The sequence below is a fragment of the Heterodontus francisci genome, chromosome 5 (genome assembly GCF_036365525.1).
Source record: "Heterodontus francisci isolate sHetFra1 chromosome 5, sHetFra1.hap1, whole genome shotgun sequence".
Classification (NCBI taxonomy): Eukaryota; Metazoa; Chordata; class Chondrichthyes; order Heterodontiformes; family Heterodontidae; genus Heterodontus; species Heterodontus francisci.
Window position 1 is genome coordinate 57,337,336 of NC_090375.1, and position 21,373 is coordinate 57,358,708.

General features: G+C 45.5%; 1 protein-coding gene across 4 annotated transcripts in view; it reads right to left on the reverse strand.

Annotated features, from left to right (window-relative positions):
- Window positions 1-21,373, reverse strand: part of LOC137369855 (unconventional myosin-Id-like) — a 172,103-nt gene that overhangs the window by 15,557 nt on the left and 135,173 nt on the right. For 3 of the 4 annotated variants that reach the window (XR_010975028.1, XR_010975029.1, XM_068031483.1), the window contains one exon: window positions 19,221-19,375. Coding sequence is in view for 2 of the 4 variants with exons in the window: in XM_068031483.1 (XP_067887584.1) it covers window positions 19,221-19,375 (155 nt within the window). In the remaining 2 variants the exon portion in view is untranslated. Of the gene's footprint in view, window positions 1-16,082; window positions 16,153-19,220; window positions 19,376-21,373 lie in introns of those variants that run through there. The other variant, XM_068031484.1, reaches the window with a different exon arrangement.

Consider the following 21,373-nt stretch of genomic DNA (forward strand, 5'->3'; position numbering starts at 1 on the left):
ATAGCAGGGAGGTTATGATGGAGCGGTATAAAACGCTAGTTAGCCCACAGCTGGAGTACTGTGTACAGTTCTGGTCGCCACACTATAGGAAGGATGTGATTGCACTGGAGAGGGTGCAGAGGAGATTCACCAGGATGTTGCCTGGGCTGGAGCTTCTCAGCTATGAAGAGAGACTGGATAGGCTAGGGTTGTTTTCCTTAGAGCAGAGAAGGCTGAGGGGGGATCGGATTGTGGTGTACAAGATTATGAGGGGCATAGATGAGGGTAGATAGGAAGAAACTTTTACCCTTAGTGGAGGTGTCTATAACCAGGGGGCATAGATTTAAGGTAAGGGGCAGGAGGTTTAGAGGGGATTTGAGGAAACATTTTTTCACCCAGAGGGTGGGTAGAATCTGGAACACACTGCCTGAAGAGATGGTAGAGGCAGAAACCCTCATAACATTTAAGAAGTATTTAGATGAGCACTTGAAATGCCATAGCATACGAGGCTACGGGCCAAGTGCTGGAAAATGGGATTAGAATAGATAGGCTTGATGGCCGGTGCGGACACGGTGGCTGAAGGGCCTGTTTCTGTGCTGTATAACTATGACTCTATGACATATGATGTGGTATTATATTAGTGGCAGTGGTCTTTCTCTATTTTAAGGGAAACCTGCCCTCTTCCCCTTTGCAGGGAAATGTTTGTAATGTCCCTTCCTCCTAGTGTTCACAATGAGAATAAGGAATTCTCTGCAGCTACCTCTACTTGCACCCACCGAGGAAGCAGAAGCTTTCACTTTGTTTTTATTTCTGATTATTGTAGTGAGATTTGATGGGAGCTCCTACCTTTAGGCTTCTCTGGGATGTTGTCTCACACACTTGATGTTTGCCTAGCCAGGCTGACAGGACAGTTCATGTCAGATTCAGGAGGACCATGAACTGCAACAAAAATAGGCTTTGGCTGTGCACAGGCTCATTTAATCCTTAGACTGCATGTGATTCACAGTCCGTCACACTAGGGACTGGATTTAGGTGTACCGGCATGCCTCCTGGTGCCAGGTCGAAATAGCAAGGGGAATCCCGCCTTGGCCTTTTGGAGCACCCCCACCCCGAGCGTGATTCAATGACGCTTCGGCACTTAAGTGCCTGATGCCAGAATCGCCCTCCCTTTAAATTCAGGGATCCCGCCTCCAGTCAGAGGTCCAGCAGCTCCACTGGGAGCAATGGCAACTCCTAGTATTACAAGAGTCCTGGGAGCTGGACTGGCATTGGAGCCTCGGACCAGAGGTAAGTGATGTGGAGTTGCTGGGGCCAGTCCAGCCGACCCTGGTGATAGTGGGGGGGATGCTGGGCGGAGGGGGGGGATTGTTTACGGAGGGACAATGGAGGAGCTCACAGTGAGGTCGCCTCATTACACTGGGCCACCTCCCAGCATGGCAAAGGCCTCCCCCCACATCACTGTTTTAATTCCAGCAGGGACAGAAGAAGCCCTTAAGTGTCTTCACCTTGCCTGCCCCTGACTTAATCACGGTGCGATGGGGCTCTCCGCACCCCCCCCACCCCCACCTTCTGCTGCACTTCTATGGGGTCTCCCCTCGTTTTCTAGCCTGTCTTCGGGGGGCCCATTAAATTCCACCTTAGGTGCTGACTTGCAAGGAATCCTGGGGCCAGCAACAGTGGTGACATAATGGCTGTTCTCTGGATTAGCAATGCAGAGGTTGTGAGTTCAAATTTCACTTTGGCAAATTTGGAAATTGAAATCATCAAATCTGGTGATTAGTGGGCAGGCACCAAATAAAATGACCATGGGGTCAATATTAACAGTCCCCCTCCGCCCCACTGCCCCCCACACCCCCAACAGTCACCATAACAGGCAGGGCAAAGAAAGTTTAAAATCCCCAACCTGCTGCATGTGCCAGAGGGCATGTGTGAGAGGAATTTTACCAGACCCTTGGAGGCGGGGGAACAAACAAAATCAGAGAAAATTCTGTCATGTCGATTCCCTGATGTGTTCCCGCCTCCTCCTCCCACATTTCTCAGAGACCTCTTCTGTGCAGTGATGCCAACCCACCCTGCAGTGGTGGGAAGCCAATTAAGTTTGTTAAATGGGCAATTACAACCAGTTTTCCAAGGGAAATGAAATTTTGATAGCATCCCACGGGCGCCACACTGAGTCAGAACCTCAGCTACACAGAAGAGGTGGTTGCACAACGGGAGGTCAGAGCAGCATGAAAGTAAGATTTAATCTGACCAAATGGCAAGTCTGAGAGCATCCACAGGCAAAGGCTTACCATTGGAAACACAGCTCCTGGAGACTGCTCTTAGACATAGTGCTCGGGGTACAGAAATGGCTGTTGACTCCTTCAGCTTTTTCTCACAGCCATTTCATTCTGCCCTTCTTTGAGGCTTTCACCTCAGTAGGACACTGACACTTCAGTTGCTGTGAAGGTGGCCAATGCACCGTGACCTTTTGGTCAGCTACGTGGCCTGGTCCAATCTGCACCTTCTCCTTTGTTATCTCTTGCCCAACCCCCACCTCACTTGTTTATAATCTGTGACATTTCTAATATTTGTCAGTTCCGAAGAAGGGTCACTGACCCGAAACGTTAACTCTGCTTCTCTTTCCACAGATGCTGCCAGACCTGCTGAGTGATTCCAGCATTTCTTGTTTTTGTGGCCAATGCACTGATTGACTCTCCCTCCTCCTCAACCTGCTCACTGTCCCTAATTGGGAGGTGAACCTGAAAGCAGCCTGTTATATGTTAGCCTTCCAGAAAATTGACCTGGAAGACATGCTGCTCTGATGGCCAGATTATGGACCTGTAAATGGTCCCGATGGCCGAAAATATTCTATGTTTAGAAAAGTTAACCCATGTTAGTTTAACATCAATGGTGGATAAGGTTTTAGAAACAATAATTAGAGAAAAAAATCAAGAGACACTTCGGAGAGGTTCGAGCTAATTAAGAATAACCAGCATGGAAATGTGGATCATGCTTGACTAATTTAATTTTTTAATGAAGTAACAGAAAAGGTTGATGAAGGGAATGTGGTGGGTGTTGTTTATATGGATTTTAAGGAAGTGTTTGATAAGGTACCACATAAACAGTTGAAGCTCTCATGAACTATTCTTCAGAAAGACTCAGTGCAGCCTAATTTCAAGATTTTGAAGCCAGTGAACATGCTGCTGACAATAAAACAAAATCTGGCTGTAGCATGGTATCACAAAATCCCTGGTATAGAAATAAATGGAGTACTAAAAGCAATGAATGTGAGTGTATTTTTACAAGGCTCCAAAAAGGCACCAAAGTGAATTTGCTGCAGTTTTAAAGGCACAATTACACGTTGACATTTGGATGTTCTCTGGTTGGTGAATGCCGTCAACTTTCAGTTGCAGGGCAGTTGGCAAATTCTAAAGGGGTGCAGGATCAGAGGGACCGGGGGGTATATGTGCACCAACCATTGAAGGTGGCGGGCAGGTTGAGAATGGGGTTAATAAAGTATATAAGATCCTGGGCTTTATAAATAGGAGCATAGAGTACAAAAACAAGGAAGATACGATAACCCTGTATAAAACACTGGTTTGGCCTCAACTGGAGTATTGTGTTCAGATCTGGGCACCACTCTTTGGGAAGGATTTTAAGGCATTAGAGAGAGTGCAGAAAAGATTCACGAGAATTGTTCCAGGGATAAGGAACTTCAGTTACCTGGATAGGTTGGAGAAGCTGGCTCTGTTCGTTTTTGAGAAGAGAAGATTAAGAGGATATTTGATAGAAGTGTTCAAAATCATGAGGGGGCTGGACAGAGTAGGTAGGAAGAAACTGTTCCCATTGGCAGAAGGATCCAGAATCAGATCAGAGGACACCAATTTAAGGTGATTGGCAAAAGAAGCAACAGCGACATGAGAAATAGCTTTTTCACACAGCGAGTGGTTAGAATCTGGAATGCACTCCTGAGAGTTTGGTGGACACAGATTCAATCGAGGCCTTCAAAAGAGAACTGGAAGAGAAAATTGCAGAGCTATGAGGAAAAGGCGGGGGAGTGGCATGAGGCGAGTTGCTGTTACACAGAGCTGGCACAGACACGACAGGTTGAATGGCCTTCTTCTGTGCTGTAACCATTCTATGATTATATAAAAGGCTGGTGAACAAAGTTGAGGCTCATGGAATAGGAGGGCCAGTGTCCAGTTGGATAAAAAACTGGCTTAAGGGCAAAAAACAGTGAGTTGTAGTAAATGTTTTTTAGTCTGGAGGATGGTAGGGTCAGTGCTGGGACCACTGATTTTTTTGCTATATATAAATGACTTTACTTTCATGGCTATGAGGTTGTGAACAGTGTCAGCATCTGCTCCTGGGAATGCTCTTGCATCCTTTATACAGTTCCAATAACTACTCTTCATCAAGATGTAACCTATCTGGAATCTAGCTGTGTCTCCTGGCTTTTTCCAGAATTACCTTCTCCTTCTTTCATGTTTGAACCACATATTTGCAACCACCAGCTCTTTTCTGTTGCAGAATTCAAGGTCACGCTAAAGCGAATACAAGGCAGTAAGAAAAGGCCACGGTGGAATCAAGAAAAGCTGAAGGGTCCAAGATGCCTCCAATTCAGGGAAGGTGTGGAGAGAGCAGTAAGTGGATGGTGTAATGCTGAGGAGGCAGTGCAAGAAAAGTGGGGGAAACTGAAAAAGGCCATCTTGATGAGCACAGAAAATCACATTGACATGGACAGATGCAGAAGGATGAAGAAGATGTGGGTGATAGATCAGATGATGGTCAAAATGGATGAGGGAAGGACGTGGAAAAATGTGAACACTGAGGAAGGGAAAAGAAATCTCAGCAAGAGCTAAGAAAAGCAACCGACAGGGCACAAGAGAATTGGTGGGGATAGCAATGCGAAGAGTTGGAGTCTATGGATGGGAGAGGGAAATCAGATCTTATGTATGACAGGATCAAATCACTCTGTGGCCATACGCATGGTGGAAAACAACAGAAGGTTATCCTGAGTGAAGATGGAGAATTTCTGTCTGCACCCATGGACATCAAGCAAAGGTGGAGGGAGTGCATTGAACACCAGTACACTAAACACAAAAGGCCAGATGACATCATGATGGAAGAAGAGGAAACAGTAGATTATGATAGTGGAGGCCCAGACGTGATGATGGCAGAGGGAGAGGTGGCCCTAATCTAAAACCAGGGAAAGCAGAACGTATAGATGGCATCCCAGCAGAAATGATAAAGATGCTTGGTGTGAAAGGAAGGAAGGCACTAGGAGAGCTCTGCATGACTATGTATATGAAAGGTGAATGGCCAACTGACTTCATAAACAGTGTCATGATCCTGCTCAAGAAAAAGGTAAACATCATGAAGTGTGAGGAACACCGGACCATTAATCACAAAACATATGTATCCAAGATCACGACTTGCCGAATGGAAACAAAGGCAGAGGCATACCTTGAAGAGGATCAGTACACCTTTCGCAGGGGAAGGGGAACAAGGAAAGCAATAGCTGTGATGAGAGTGATGGGACAGAGGAGTATCAAGTACAGACAAGAAGTCTATGCCTACTTTGTAGACTATGAAAAAGCATTTGCTCGGGTACAATGGACAAACTGCTTAAAATATTGAAAGGTATAGGGGTGGATTGGAGGGATCGGAGAATGATAGAGGCATTGTATATGAACCAAGAGGTCAGCATGAGGATAGCAGGTGGAGAGACAGAACCAGACATTGTTGGGAGAGGCGTACGCCAGGGATGCCCATTGTCACCCCAATTATTCAACATCTATGCAGAGGTAATGGTGAAGGAGTCACTCGAAATGGTGGAGGCAGGAATAAAAGTGGGCGGTCATCTAGTATAGGCAGTATGATTTTCAGACGAACAGGCAATGATAACTAGTACTATGGCGGGCCTTCAATGGATGCTGGATTCCTTGAACACTGTGGAGGAGTATGGAATGAAGATTAACATCAAAAAGCCAAATGTGATGAAGGTGGGAAAAGGCATATCAAAGATAGACATTAAAGTAAATGGACAACAACTGGAACAGGTGTTAGAATTGAAATACCTTGGTACCAAACTGACTAAAGGTGGGAGATGCACGAGACAGCCAAGATTGAGAATTGCAAAGGCAAAGAGTGCATCCAACAGATGGAAGGAGTTGTTAACCAAAGGGCTGAACATCAACCTGAAAGTGAGAATCGTCAAAACAGTTATATGGAGAGTGCTCCTCTACAGAGCAGAGACATGGACCCTGTGCAAGGCAGGCATCAAGAAGTTAGAAGCATGGGAGATGTGATTTCGGAGACAAATGTTGAAGATCAGCTGCTCAGAGATGGTGACAAACAGAGAAGTGCTCAGATGGGTCAAGCACAGTCATTCCATCATCAAAACCATAAGAAGGAAAAATAACTGGATTGGTCACATCATTAGGCATGAAGGCCTGCTGAAAACAGTGACTTTTTAAAAAATTCATTCATGGGATGTGGGCATCGCAGGCCAGGCCAGCATTTATTGCCCATCCCTAATTGCCCTTGAACTGAGTGGCTTGCTAGGCCATTTCGAGGGCATGTAAGAGTCAACCACATTGCTGTGATCTGGAGTCACATGTAGGCCCAGATTAGGTAAGGACAGCAGATTTCCTTCCCTAACCAGATGGGTTTTTACAACAATCAACAATGGTTTCATGGCCATCATTAGATGACGCTTTAAATTCCAGATTTATTAATTGAATTCAAATTCCACTTTCTGCTGTGGTGGGATTCAAACCCATGTCCCCAGAGCAATACCTGGGTTACTAGTCCAGTGACAATGCCAGTACGCCACCACCTCCCCTATAAAATAGAAGATAGAATGGAGGGTAAAAGACAACGAGGAAGGAAGATACTAGCAATGCTATATATGGTGAAGGAAGGATGATACTAGTATCTAAAGAAAAGGGCCATAGACAGGCAGATGTAAGAATGGGTCAAGAACCTACTGAAAGGCAGAATACCAAAGAAGATAAATGACTTAGATCTTGAAATGCAGAATAGAATTTCAAAATTTGCTGATGACACTAAACTTGGAGGTGTGGCAAACAGTGAGGATGACATGAACCACAACAGGACATAGATAGGCTAGCAGAATGGGCTGACAGGTGGCAGATGGAATACAGACAAGTGTGAGGTGATGCATTTTGGCAGAAGAAATAGGAAGAGGCAATATAAACTTATTGGCACAGTTCTAAAGTGTGTGCAGGAACAGAGGGACCTGTGGGTGCACGTGTATCAATCTTGAGAGAGTGGTTAGTAAAGCTTATGGGATCTTGGGCTTCATAAATAGAGAGATTGAGTACAAAAGCAGGGAATTTATGCTGAACCTTTATAAAGCTCTGGTTAGGCCGCAACTGGAGTATTGCATCCAGTTCTGATCACCACAGTTAAGAAAGGATGCGAGGGTCCTTGAGAGGGTGCAGAGGAGATTTACCAGAATGATTCCAGGGATGAGGTACTTTAGATTCAAAGTTTGGTTGGAAAAGCTGGGGTTGTTCTCCTTGGATTAAAGGAGATTGAGGGGAGATTTCATAGAGGTGTTCAAGGTTATGACAGACTTAGATAAGTTAGACAAGGAGAAACTGATCCCATTAACTAATGATAAAAGGACTAGGGGAGACAGATTGAAGGTTTTGGGCAAAAGATGCAGGGGTAATATTGTCATGCTCATGCAAGATAAACTTTATTAAAATTCCAGCCTACATGTAGCTTAAAAGCTGGTGGTGTTAGGCAGGGTCCTTTCTCTTCGATGGCACATATGTTTTTCTCTCTCTGTGTTTGTCTGCCCAGAATATGCCGGTCAGTCGAGAGGTGAAAAAAAGGGGAATCACTCCTATCATCTCTCGTCTCTCCATAACAATATGAGGAAGAACTTTTTTATGCAGCAAGTGGTGGTGGATGTGGAGACAATCAATGACTTCAAAAGGAAATTGTATGGCCACTTGAAGGAAATAAACCTGCAGGGTCTGGCGATTGAATGGGGGAGTGGGATAGCTCCGTGCAGAACCGGCATGGATCCAATGGGCCAAGTGGCCTTCTTCTGTGCGTAAATGACTCTACGACTCTGTTTGTCCATCTTGGAGATGAATCAGAATATTTAAATCATGCTCCCACAGTGTAAATGCGCAGCAACTTTCAGATTTAAATTAAGCCCCCTCCTGTTTGCAGTGGCAACCTCAGCTGGGTGGGAGTGGTGCAACCTTGGGTTGCTAAATAGACTTGGCCGATTTTAAACGCTCCCACTCACCAATCCCACCGGATTGGGGAAGGGGTTGTTAAAATCATCCTTTTGTTTTCAGGATGGTTGTGGAAAATGTGGCATCTGAAATTCTGTAGTAGGATATGGTGGGTAACTTTAGCTTTCCTGCCAGCATAAACACGATGGGCCGAACAGCCTCCTTTTATTATTCTATGATAACTGCACCAGGAGGCCCATGAAATTTCATCCACGTGAAACACACTGCTGGTATCAGATGAAATAACAGGCAGTTCAGCAGTACACCAACGCACTACAGATACACGCCCAGTCTTGGAATTCTTGAGAATGTCCTGCCCAGTGAAGCTGCATGTCCTGTTCTGAGTGTAATTTACTGTGAGTGCAGCATTTGCCTCCTAGCCTCCACCTGTCAGTCTCACCGTCTGGTCCTCCCTTCATACAAATCTTTCTTGACTGAGATGTGATTTGGCTGCAGGAATATTTATAACTGAATGCATTGCACCATCATAAACAAGTGTTGAGAGAGTGAGGGGAGCCATTGCCGTGATAAAACAAAATTTTCCAGCTCTTTGTTCACTAACCACTGCCTCAATCGGTATCCCTGGCAGCCATTATGTTAATTCAAGTGATCTGTTTGTGCATTTAGAACTACTGTGAAATGCACACCAAGGTAGTAAATTGGGTCGGCTGTGGCTCATTGGTTGTTCTCTCACGTCAAAGTCAAAATATCATGAGTTTAAATCCCACTCCTGAGACTTGAGGCTGAGATTTCAATGCTTCACTGTCGGAAGTTCCATCTTTTGGATGAGATGCTAAACCAAGGCCCTGTGTTGCCCTCTGAAGTGGATGTAAAAAATCCCACATCACTATTTGAAAAAGAGAGGGAAGTTCATCTGGTGTCTTGACCAACATTTATGCCTCAACCAGTACCTCCCAAAAAGAGATTATCTAATCATATACTGTTTGTTGGACCTCGTTGTGTGCAAATTGGCTGCCGAGTTCTATCACATTTAAAAGTACTTAATCGGTCGTGAAGTGCTTTGGGACTTTCTAAGGTCATGAAAGTTGCTTTTTAAATACAAGTTCTTTCTAATATTCAATACATAGAGTCATAGAGAGATACAGCACCGAAACAGGCCCTTCGGCCCAATGAGTCCATGCTGACCATCAACTACCCATTTATACGAATCCTACTTGAATCCCATTTTCCCTCTTACATCCCCACCTTCCCTCAATTCTCCTACCACCTACCTATACTAGGGGCAATTTTTAGAATGGCCAATTTACCTATCAACCTGCAAGTCTTTGGCATGTGGGAGGAAACCAGAGCACCTGGAGGAAAACCACGCAGTCACAGGGAGAACTTGCAAACTCCGCACAGGCAGTACCCAGAACCAAACCCAGGTCGCTGGAGCTGTGGTGCTAGCCACTGTGCCGCCCTATGGCACTGTGCCATTTGCCTGGTTGTTTGCAGTCTGATAGAATGGTATCTTTTTCCACCTGCTCACAGCGAGGAGATGACGTGGCAGCATGTGATCTAGTCCGGTCAAATGGAGTCAGTCGCAGGGGTTCACTGCTCAACCCAAGTCACACAACACTTGTCAAGACATTGGGCAGATAAACACACACTTTGTTCCATAGGAAATGCAAGATGCATTTATGGGAGTGGATTGTGATGGAGAACATGTTTGACCTTGTTATTGTGGATATCAAAGTTGAGTCTGCTGACATGCTGCTCTCCCTTCGTCAGCTACAGGAGAAATGCCGTGAACAACAGATGCCCCTCTACATTGCTTTCATTGATCTCACCAAAGCCTTTGACTTCGTTAGCAGATGTGGTCTCTTCAGACTACTAGAAAAGATCAGATGTCCACCAAAGCTATTAAGTATCATCACCTCATTCCATGACAATATGAAAGGCACAATTCAGCATAGCGATGCCTCATCAGACCCCTTTCCTATCCTGAGTGGCGTGAAACAGGGCTGTGTTCTCGTACCCACACTTTTTGGGATTTTCTTCTCCCTGCTGTTCTCACATGCGTTCAAGTCCTCTGAAGAAGGAATTTTCCTCCACACAAGATCAGATGGCAGGTTGTTCAACCTTGCCTGTCTTAGAGCGAAGACCAAAGTACGGAAAGTCCTCATCTTTGCTGACGATGCTGCATTAACATCTCACACGAAGAGTGTCTGCAGAGACTCATCGACAGGTTTGCGGCTGCCTGCAACAAATTTGGCCTAACCATCAGCCTCAAGAAAATGAACATCATGGGACAGAACGTCAGAAATGCTCCATCCATCAATATTTGGTGACCACGATCTGGGAGTGGTTCAAGAGTTCACCTACCTAGGCTCATCTATCACCAGTAACCTGTCTCTCGATGCAGAAATCAACAAGCGCATGGGAAAGGCTTCCACTGCTGTGTCCAGACTGACCAAGAGAGTGTGGGGAAATGGCGCACTGACACGGAACACAAAAGTCCGAGTGTATCAAGCCTGTGTCCTCAGTACCTTGCTCTATGGCAGCGAGGCCTGGACAACGTATGTCAGCCAAGAGCGACGTCTCAATTCATTCCATCTTTGCTGCCTCCGGAGAATCCTTGGCATCAGGTGGCAGGACCGTATCTCTAACACAGAAGTCCTCGAGGCGGCCAACATCCCCAGCTTATACACCCTACTGAGCCAGCGGCGTTTGAGATGGCTTGGCCATGTGAGTTGCATGGAAGATGGCAGGAAGGACACATCGTACAGCGAGCTCGCCACTGGTATCAGACCCACCATCCGTCCATGTCTCCGCTTTAAAGACGTCTGCAAACGCGACATGAAGTCCTGTGACATTGATCACAAGTCGTGGGAGTCAGTTGCCAGCGATCGTCAGAGCTGGCGGGCAGCCATAAAGGTGGGGCTAAAGTGTGGCGAGTCGAAGAGACTTAGCAATTGGCAGGAAAAAAGACAGAAGTGCAAGGGGAGAGCCAACTGCGTAACAGCCCTGACAACCAATTTTATCTGCAGCACCTGTGGAAGAGTCTGTCACTCTAGAATTGGCCTTTATAGCCACTCCAGGCGCTGCTTCACAAACCACAAACCACCTCCATGCGCTTACCCATTGTCTCCCGAGACAAGGAGGCCAAAGAAGAAGAAAGAAGAAGAAAGTTGAGTCTAATACTGGCTTCAGTTGATGTCCAGACACAAATACATTCCTCCGGGCTTCAATAATGATCAGGAGTGGGAACTGTAACTGAATATCTTCTTGAGAGATACTGAGACTAGTTTAATGCCCCAAACCAGTGGACTGGCTGAGATCAAGCTGATATCGCACAGGCTGGGAATCAAATCTTGTCCTCTGTTGCTGAGTTTTTTAAATAAAATTTTCATAGAGTAGAATGATACAAGCACATTCACCAAGCAGCCTGCATTAATCAATAGAGGTCCCATAAAAATGTGATCTCACATTAGTTATTCTTCCACTGTTTTGGAGGCCAGGACTGTTGTCAAACCCTGACTGTGTGTTCAACTGCTTGCTCTTTACTACCTCCATTCCTGGCTTCCCCCCTCTCCAGAGCCAGTCTGAAGTAGGCCCCCATTCACAGTGCCATGGTGCAGAGGTTGCCCTGTGCAACAATGCCACCAGCAGGTGGCAGGCCCTCTCCTGCCCCTCCCACGGCCTCTTAGAAGCCGGCCAGACGCGTGCTGACAGCTGCCTACAACAGATGGTGCTGGTCAAGTCCTTTATGCGTGGAGCTGCAGGGGAGGGAGAGTGCAGAATAGAGTTAGGCCTCAAAGCAAGCCATCTGTCACCTGTCAGAGTGCGATTCCAAGGCAGAAATACTACTTACACTGCATATCCCCCAGCTGTTCAATAATGGGATTACACAAGGCCAAGACCAGATTGATTCAATGTTCCTAACCAAGTCATTGTATTCTGATTCATGCCCATGCTGTCAAATGTGGAAAATCCAAGTCGCGAAACTTTAAGGTATCAGCTTTGAATTCAAGACAATGACCCAGATCATTGATTAAAATTAGCAAACCGTGTCTGACACAGAACACAAACAAATGGCATTACGTTCTCTTCTTTATCCTTTTTCACTTATATTTTTCCTCTCTCTAACTTGTTTTCTCTCTCTCACCACCACTACTGTGGGATTTGTGTACATTTTTCAGCGAGAGAAGGTATGATTCCCGCTGGTATATGACAGTGCAGTGATGCCTGATCCTGAGGTAGGACTGTAGAAAATAGGGTTGTCAACCCTCCCAGATTGTCTTAAAGCTTCCAGGAATTAAAGATTAATCTCCTGAGAGAAAAATTATGTGAGCACTTTCCCAGACCTATAACAAACAGAAAGGGCTGCAAAGTACCTAGGATGCAACGCCATAATAAAACCAACTAATGTATAGAACAGATGCAGGAAGGCAGAGAATTATGGGTGCTGCAGTAGCCATTATTGACTGATTGTCACAAGGACTGAAGTGTCAGGCAACCGATAGCAGGAGAACTGGTTGGAAGCAGTGAAATCTCCTGGAATATGACTCAACCGCAGTTGGCAACTGTTCGGAATTTCAGAGCTCATGCCTCACTCTGTTGCAATAAATGAATAATGGAGAGACTGAGGAAGAAAGCGAGAGAGAGAGAGAGAGAGCTGCATCAGCCACAAAGCCACATCAAACAGAAGCTGTTAGATTATCACAGATCACTCAGAACTCTTGAGACTTCATAGTATTAGCTGCTGAACTGAGCTGATTTCAGATAATTAGACAGCACATGCCTGAGGAGATAAACAGTCTGACATTGTGGGCCTGAGAACATCCACCCACACCAGCCTTCAGGAAGAGTTTACTGAACTGATAAAACACTGTCTAAATATTGCCATGATCTGTCTGTCAGGTGAGAGATTAATTTGGAGGGGTGGTTTGAGATTGGACACACAATAGACATGAGTACTGCCTCTTCCCGATGGCAATTTGATCAGTGAAGTTTTAAGTTTTTGAAGTTGTATTCACTGCTCACAATGCTGTCTCCTCTACACTCGAGAGACCAAATGCAGATTGAGTGATCGGTTTGCATGAAAAAGGCGGGGGAGTGGAACTAGGTGAGATACTTTTGCATGGACACGATGGGCCAAATGGCTTGCTTCTGTGCTGTAACCATTCAATAATCTAACACCTCCATTCAGTTCCCAAGCTTCCGGTTACCTGTCATTTTAATTCTTCACTCCACTCCCACTCTGACATTTGCATCTTCAGTGATGTTCAGCATAAACTTGAGGAACAGCACCTCATCTTTTGACTTGTCATGTCAAAGCCTTCTGGACTCTACAAGGACTTTAACAATTTCAGACAATAACCTCTGTTCCTTCTTTTGAATGACAGTTGGTAATGATTCTTTTCCATTTACACCTCACAGAATCACAGAATCATACAGTGCAGAAGAGGCCCTTTGGCCCATCGAGTCTGCACTGATGCATGAAAGACACCTGACCTGTCTACCTATTCCCATTTGCCAGCACTTGGCCCATAGCCTTGAATGTTATGACGTGCCAAGTGCTCATCCAGGTACTTTTTAAAGGATGTGAGGCAACCTGCCTCTACCACCCTCCCAGGCAGTGCATTCCAGACTGCCACAACCCTCTAGGTAAAAAAGTTCTTCCTCAAATCCCCCTTAAACCTCCTGCCCCTCACCTTAAACTTGTGTCCCCTCGTAACTGACCCTTCAACTAAGGGGAACAGCTGCTCCCTATCCACCCTGTCCATGCCCCTCATAATCTTGTACACTTCGATCAGGTCACCCCTCAGTCTTCTCTGCTCCAGCGAAAACAACCCAAGCCTATCCAACCTCTCTTCATAGCTTAAATGTTCCATCCCAGGCAACATCCTGGTGAATCGCCTCTGCACCCCCTCCAGTGCAATCACATCCTTCCTATAATGTGGCGACCAGAATTGCACACAGTGTCCATTAGACACATCTTTTGTTTCTTTACTTGTCCCATTATCATCTCTTTTTGCCTTGCACCATCATCCCTTTTATCATTTAGTCTCTCCTGCCTTCCATCCGATTACGATTTCCCTTTTGTTCTTTCCTCCCCTCACTGCCTTTTTCCACCTTTCTTAAAAACTATTGCAAGCACTTTCAGTTCTGATAAAAGGTCATCGACCTGGAAGATTTCACTACAAAGGAGGGAAACAAAAACCAGCTCTGTTTTTGGGTCAGAAACCCACCTCTGGTGAGAAACTGATTAAAGTTCAGATTTTCACAGGGGTGAACCCTTAAATGATGTGGAGATGGGTTTCCTGTCCACTTAGAACTAGTGGGGATGGGAATGCAAGTGGGTCAGATGAAGTGTGGGACTCATTTAGATACCCCAAGGCAGCTGTCACTGAGGCTGCTGGTTGTCTAATTTGTGCCAAAGCCTTCCACTTCACCAGAGGGAAGCAAGAAGTCACATGGGAGCCAGAGGACTGACACCCTGGACAGGGCAGACCCTTGCTTCATCAATGCCCACCTGGAGCTAATGCTAGAATGTGCTGTCCAGCTCTGGCAAAGAGGGCATCAGTGACCAGCGAGATGCAGTGGTGTGCAGCCATTTTTGAGATGCCACTGAGGTCTGCAGCTAATCCTTGGAAGGAGCCAGAAGCGTTGACATTCAAGGCCACAGTGACTTTGATGGCCACTGGCTCCCCACTTTGTACCCACCTCCTCTAAAACTGACAGCTTCTAAAACCCATGCACCCCTTTAAATATTCTATCCTCCCCCTTCAACAGCTCTAAATGAGCCTTTTAACAAGTTTCATTGGCCTGAATTGGAGGGAGAGTGGGATTCCTGTCCCGTCTTCCCCTCCACACTATTCATTACTGCCAGTGTCAGGATTGGTGCCTTGACACACTACCCAGTGGCAGTATTTTCAGGACCGCACCCCCCACCACCCCACCGCTGTTGTTCCCGTCTTCAGGGGGCCCCAAAAATTCAGCCACTAACTTTGTTTTTCTTTCCACAGATGCTGCCTGACCTGTTCAGAATTTCCAGCATTTCCTGTTTTTATTTCAGATTTCCAGCATCCACAGCACTTGGTTCTTGTAGTAGTTTTCAAGTGTTTTTTCGCTCCTTTTCCACACACGCTCTAGTTCTCTCTCCTTCTCACATGTAAGTGTTGACACTTGCTGGAGTACCATGAGTTCTGCCAGGGCCGGCATTTTCCAGGACCTCAACCAAGTGCTTATTCCTCAGGTGTTTGTTCTGGGACAACAACACCTTGCTGTGCTCCTGGGGTCATTCTTGCCCCGTTTACATTCTCACCTGCTGCCATTCTCCACTGAGCAGAAGTGTAGGTGACAAATCCAGCAGCTTGAACAATGCAAAATAAACCTCTTCAATGTTCCCTCTTTTTCTTTCTGTTTCTATATTTATCTCTTTCTCTCTGTCTCTTTTTGCTCTCTGTCTCTATTTTTCTATCTCTCTTTTTATCTATCTTTGCCTCTCTCTTACACACCATCTGTCTCTTTTACTCCTCCTCTGTCTTCAGTGCCTTAAGAACAAGATAAATCAGATAACTCAATGTTGCCACACTGGCAGTGTGCAACCTTGCCAGCAGTGAGAGGATTATGTAATGGCTATTGGCTGGAGTCTTATAATGTACATAATTCCATGTGCAAGACTAGGCAGGGTAATCAGTACCGAGGAAGTTCATGACAAAGCTAGGCTCCACACTCAGTCCAGTGTCCATTGCAGGCACACTGTCTTGTATGGGTCAGTGATCAGGAACAGGATCTCTAATGGTTCCACCCCTCCAGAGCCTATAATTATACTGCTGTTCCCTGCTCTTACATGAACAATACAAACCAACAAGATGACGGCAGGTCCCTCTCTCCTTATCGGCTGTGCTCCATTGCATAAGTGGCCCAATGCTTTGGAGAGCAAAGTGGCTATATGAATGTGCTGTGGGATGAAGGGAACTGCTTTTAGGAAAGTAAACATGTGAAGATGAAGTGAAAGAAAGAAAGACTTGCATTTATATAGCACCTTCCACAACCTCAGACAATATAGTACAGCCAATAAAGAACCTAAGAAATAGGAGCTGGATTCGGCTAAATGGTCCTTTGAACCTGATCCACCATTCAATAAGATCATGGCTAAGCCGCTACCTCAACTCCACTTTCTCATCCTATCCCCTTATCCCTTGATTCCCTTCATGTCAAAATATCTATAAAACTTAGTCTTGAATATATTAAATTACTGAGCACCCACAGCCCTCCGGAGTGGAGAATTCCAAAGATTTGCATTCCTCTGAGTGAAGCAATTTCTCCTCACCTCAGTCCTAAATGGCTGACCCCTTATCCTGAGACTGAGCCCTTAGTTCTAGACCCTAGCCAGGGGAAACAGCCTCTTGGCATCTATTCTATCAAGCCCTCTAAGAATGTTATACATTTCAATGAGTTCCCTTCTCATTCTTCTAAACTCCAAAGAATATAAGCACATTCAGCTCAATCTGTCCCCATAGGATGACCCTCCCATCCCAGGAATTGATATAGTGAACCTTCATCGTAGCAGTTCCAAGGCAACTCTATTCTTCCTTAGATAAGGAAACCAAAACTGTTTACAGTACTCCAGGTATGCCCTATATAATTACAGCAAGACTTTCTGAATCGTATACTCCAATCATTTGCAATTAAGGCTAACATACCATTTGCTTTCCCAATTGCTTGCTGCATTTTAACTTTCTGTGGTTGGTTACAAGGACACCCAAAGGCCTCTGAATTCCAACATTCGTTAATCTCTCACTTTATAAAAAAAATTCAGTTTTTCTATTCTTCCCAACAAAGTAGATAATCTCACATTTTTCCACATTATAATTTATCTGCCACCTTCTTGCCTACTCCCCTATCTTTTGCAGTGTAGTCACTGTTGAAATGTAGGAAACATGGCAGCCAACTTATGCACAGCAAGGTCCCCACAAATAGCAAAGAGATACTTAAACAGATGATCTATGTTTGCAATGTTGGTTGATGGATAAATATTGGCTAGGACCACAGGGAGAATTCACTTACTCTTCTTTGAATAATACAATGGAATCTCTGAAGTGAGACTTGAACACACAATCTTTTGACTCAGAGGTGAGAGTGCTACCAACTGAGCACTGGCTGGCACAGCTGGTGTAGCAATTGTGTCTCTGCAAAACGAAGTGAGGTCCTGTTCGAAAGACCACGGCAAAAACCAAAGGGGAAGCACAACACATGGAGGTTGGATCTCATTAGATAGGAACAGTAAAACAAAGTCGATAAAATGCCCACAGGGCTGTCCACCACCACCCCCTCACAGAAACAATCAAACAGTGTGCAAACAGGCCAGTGGCCTATCTGTTGCCATGGTGATAGAGATGCTGTCTCCAGAAGAGGGTCTGTCCTGATGGTCAAATTCATTCAGTCATTAATCCTGCTCTAAGCTCTGTCTGTAAGGTTAGTGCAAATGTCAGATAAATGTAATCTTATTAAAGAAGCCTCCCAAGCAGATAAACCGGCCACATATCAGGTAATCAGTGTCAACAGGGTGTTAGTCAAAGCAAATCTTGTCTATTTGAAGGATGTTGGTCAGTAACAGGGAACAGAACATTCTGCTTTTTACATTCAGTATTAGCATCAAACAGTTCCAGGTCAGGTACAGCATGGATTCAATTACAACTGCCTCTATACTGTCCCATCAAACACTTCCAGATCATTTAGGGCACAGATTAGATGCAGATTAAAGTTTCTTCTGCACAGTCCCATCAATGTACAACAACTAGCCTTCTAGCCCAGTTCTGGACAGGTTGCCTGCCCTGGTTTTTGGAACAAAAATGTATCTTTTGCTACTTATTTCTGTACCTTAAGAAGGGGTGCATTTCTTATGAAAATGAAATCCCATCAACAATTGCTGGTCTCCCTCTTTGCAGAAATATTTTTAATGCTGGCAATTTAAAGCTTAGTTTAAATTTACGAGCTGCAAACCTTTCTTGGTTTGCCACTCTAGCTGCTGCTCTTCCAAGGCCTGGTTCTCCCAATCCATGTCTGCACTACCCCATCTCCTGGTTCTCCCATTCCATCTCCAGCTGCACTACCCATTGCTTGGTTCTTACATTCCACCTTCTGTTGCCCCATCCCAACCTCTATTGCTCTAACCCATTTCTTGTCATCCCATCTATTGCAAACTACCCCAATATCATCCCCAGCTACCCCATACCAGACCCAACTTCCCATACCCCATCTCTGCTGTCCCTATACCAGCCCCAGCACCTAAATACCATCTACAGTTATTTTGAATTTGGCAAAAGTTGGCATTCCAAGTAATAATATCATCTTCAGGAGTACTGCCTATTGCACCAGTGTGGCCATTATATTTCCAACACAAAACAATATTATGGCCTTTGAGTGCGATTGGTAATTTAGTGTCAATTATCACTGAATGGGTAGTTTTACGCTGCAGGCCCAATCATTCTTTCTGTAGGACCTGTACACAATTGGTGGCAAACTGCTTGTTTGGGTTACTGGACTCCTTTAAGAAACAACTGAATGTTGTCATGGGGAGAAATTAAGGTTAGTCTATCAAACAAAGCCCTCATTGACAGTCCAAGAGAGTTAGTATTCTGGAAGGGTCAGATCAAATGGAAAAAAACATCTTCTTCATCTGACCCTATGCTGTAATACTGCAATCACAAAACTGTGGAACTCTTTAACTTCCTTGGTATTCCCTTCCTTCAACTTTAATATCACTTAGCCACTACGGCTGTATTTACCTCATGTTCTGTCCTCTTTTCTGTCTTGGATGTGCCATACACTATGATTTTTGGCCCTGTCTTGCAATAAACAAAGCTAATTTCCCCCCTGTGTTGCCAGTTTTAGGATGTTGCATGTCAGCACACAGAGCACAGTCTACCCCCGAGGTGGCTCCCATAGAAGTCCTGCGTATTCATGGGCGGGCGAATAGCATGTATTTACATTTGTGTCAAATAGAGTGCTGTTTGCATCACTCACTTTTTAAAGTGATCCACCAGGACCCCAACAACTTCTCCGATTCTATTATCGTTCCCCTGCTGCATCTTATCCAGGCAAACTACCAGGTCATCATTTGCCTTGGTGTGGAAGATGATCAGTTGATCCCTGCCATTGGTGACGCTGACTCCAGTCACCTAAAGGAACAAATGGGGATGTCAGAGTTTCCTCTAGTTCAGGTAGAAACATTTCAGTACAGCTTAATCCATTTAGTTGGGACACTTTGGGATCTCAATTGATGGATTGTTCATCCTCACAGAAGGCTACAGCTGACAGTGGTGGCTGCACAATTGCCCAATTTAGTAATACTTTTTACCCATCTGCCAGCATTGCAGTCAATCAGCCCTTCAGTTGTGCAATGCAGACTTGTGACATGGAAAATAAATGTAGAGGCAGGAGGAGGCCATTTAGCCCCTTGAGCCTATTCCACCATTCCATTATAACATGGCTGATCTGTACCTCAACTGCTTTTTCCCTTCTTTGAGCATATCCCTTGATTCCCTTAACTAATAAAAATGTTGATCCCGCTCTTGAAATTTTCTATTGACACAACGCAAGTGTATCCATGTGCAGCTACTGGCTACCCGCATTACGGAGCTGGAGCTGCGGGTGGGTTCACTGTGGAGCATCCGTGATGCTGAGGACATCATGGATAGCACGTTTAGTGAGGTGGTCACACCGCAGGTAATGGCTCACAGGCAGAAAAGGGATGGGTGACCACTAGACGGAGTAGTAGGCGCAGGCAGGTAGTGCAGGAGTCCCTTGTGGCCATCCCCCTCTCAAACAGATATTCCGCTTTGGATACTGTTGGGGGGGATGACCTCCCAAGGGAAAGCAGCAACAGTCAGGTCCGTGGCACCATGGAGGGCTCTGCTGCACAGCAGGGGAGGAAAAGGGTTGGAAGAATTATAGCGATAGGGGATTCTATCGTAAGGGGTGCAGATAGGCGTTTGTGGCCGCAAACGAGACTCTGGAATGGTATGTTGCCTCCCTGGTGCTACAGTCAAGGATGTCCCAGAGCGGCTGCAGGATATTCTGAAAGGGGAGGGTGAGCAGCCAGAGGTCATGGTCCATATTGGTACTAATGACATAGGCAGGAAAAGAGATGAGGTCCTGCAAAGTAAATATAGGGAGTTAGGCAGAAGGTTAAAAAGCAGGACCTCTAGTGTTGTAATTTCAGGATTACTCCCTGTGCCACGAGCTAGTGAGGGTAGCAATAGGAGGATAAGGCAAATTAATGCGTGGCTGAAGAGCTGGTGTAGGCGGGAGGGCTTCAGCTACTTGGATCATTGGGATCTCTTCTGGTGCAGAGGTGACCTGTACAAGAGGGACGGGTTGCATCTGAACTGGAAGGGGACCAATATTCTTGCGGGGAGGTTTGCTAGTAATACACAGGGGGGTTTAAACTAGTCTTGCAGGAGGGTGGGACCAAAAGTAGTAGTCTCTCAGATGAGATAGTTGAGGCAAATGTAGAGGTTAAAGCAAGCATGTCCAGTAGGCAGGCTGGGCTGGGACAGGACAGGGAGCGTGGAAGGTCTGGTAGGCTAAACTGGATGTACTTTAATGCAAGAAGGCTTACAGGTAAGGCAGATGAACTCAGAGCATGGATCGGTACATAGGATTGTGATATTATAGCTATTACGGAAATGTGGTTGAGGGATGAGCAGGACTGGCAGCTCAATATTCCGGGGTACCGATGCTTTCGGCATGACAGAGGTGGAGGTAAGAGAGGAGGGGGAGTTGCACTATTGATTAGGGAGGACATCGCGGCAGTACTTAGAGAGGATATCCTGGGGGGAATGTCCAGCGAGGCCATATGGGTAGAACTTAGAAATAAGAAAGGGGTGATCACTTTGATGGGATTATACTATAGGCCCCCCAGTAGTCAGAGGGAATTGGAGGAGCATATATGTAGGGAAATCACAGAAAGGTGTAGGAATTATAGGGTTGTAAAAGTAGGTGATTTTAACTTCCTAAATATTGACTGGGACTGCCTGAGTACTAAGGGATCAGATGGGGAAGAATTTGTTAAGTGTGAACAGGATAGTTTTCTGAAGCAGTATGTGATGGCCCTACTAGAGAAGGGGCTACACTCGACCTCCTCTTAGGAAATGAGGCTGGGCAGGTGGTTTATG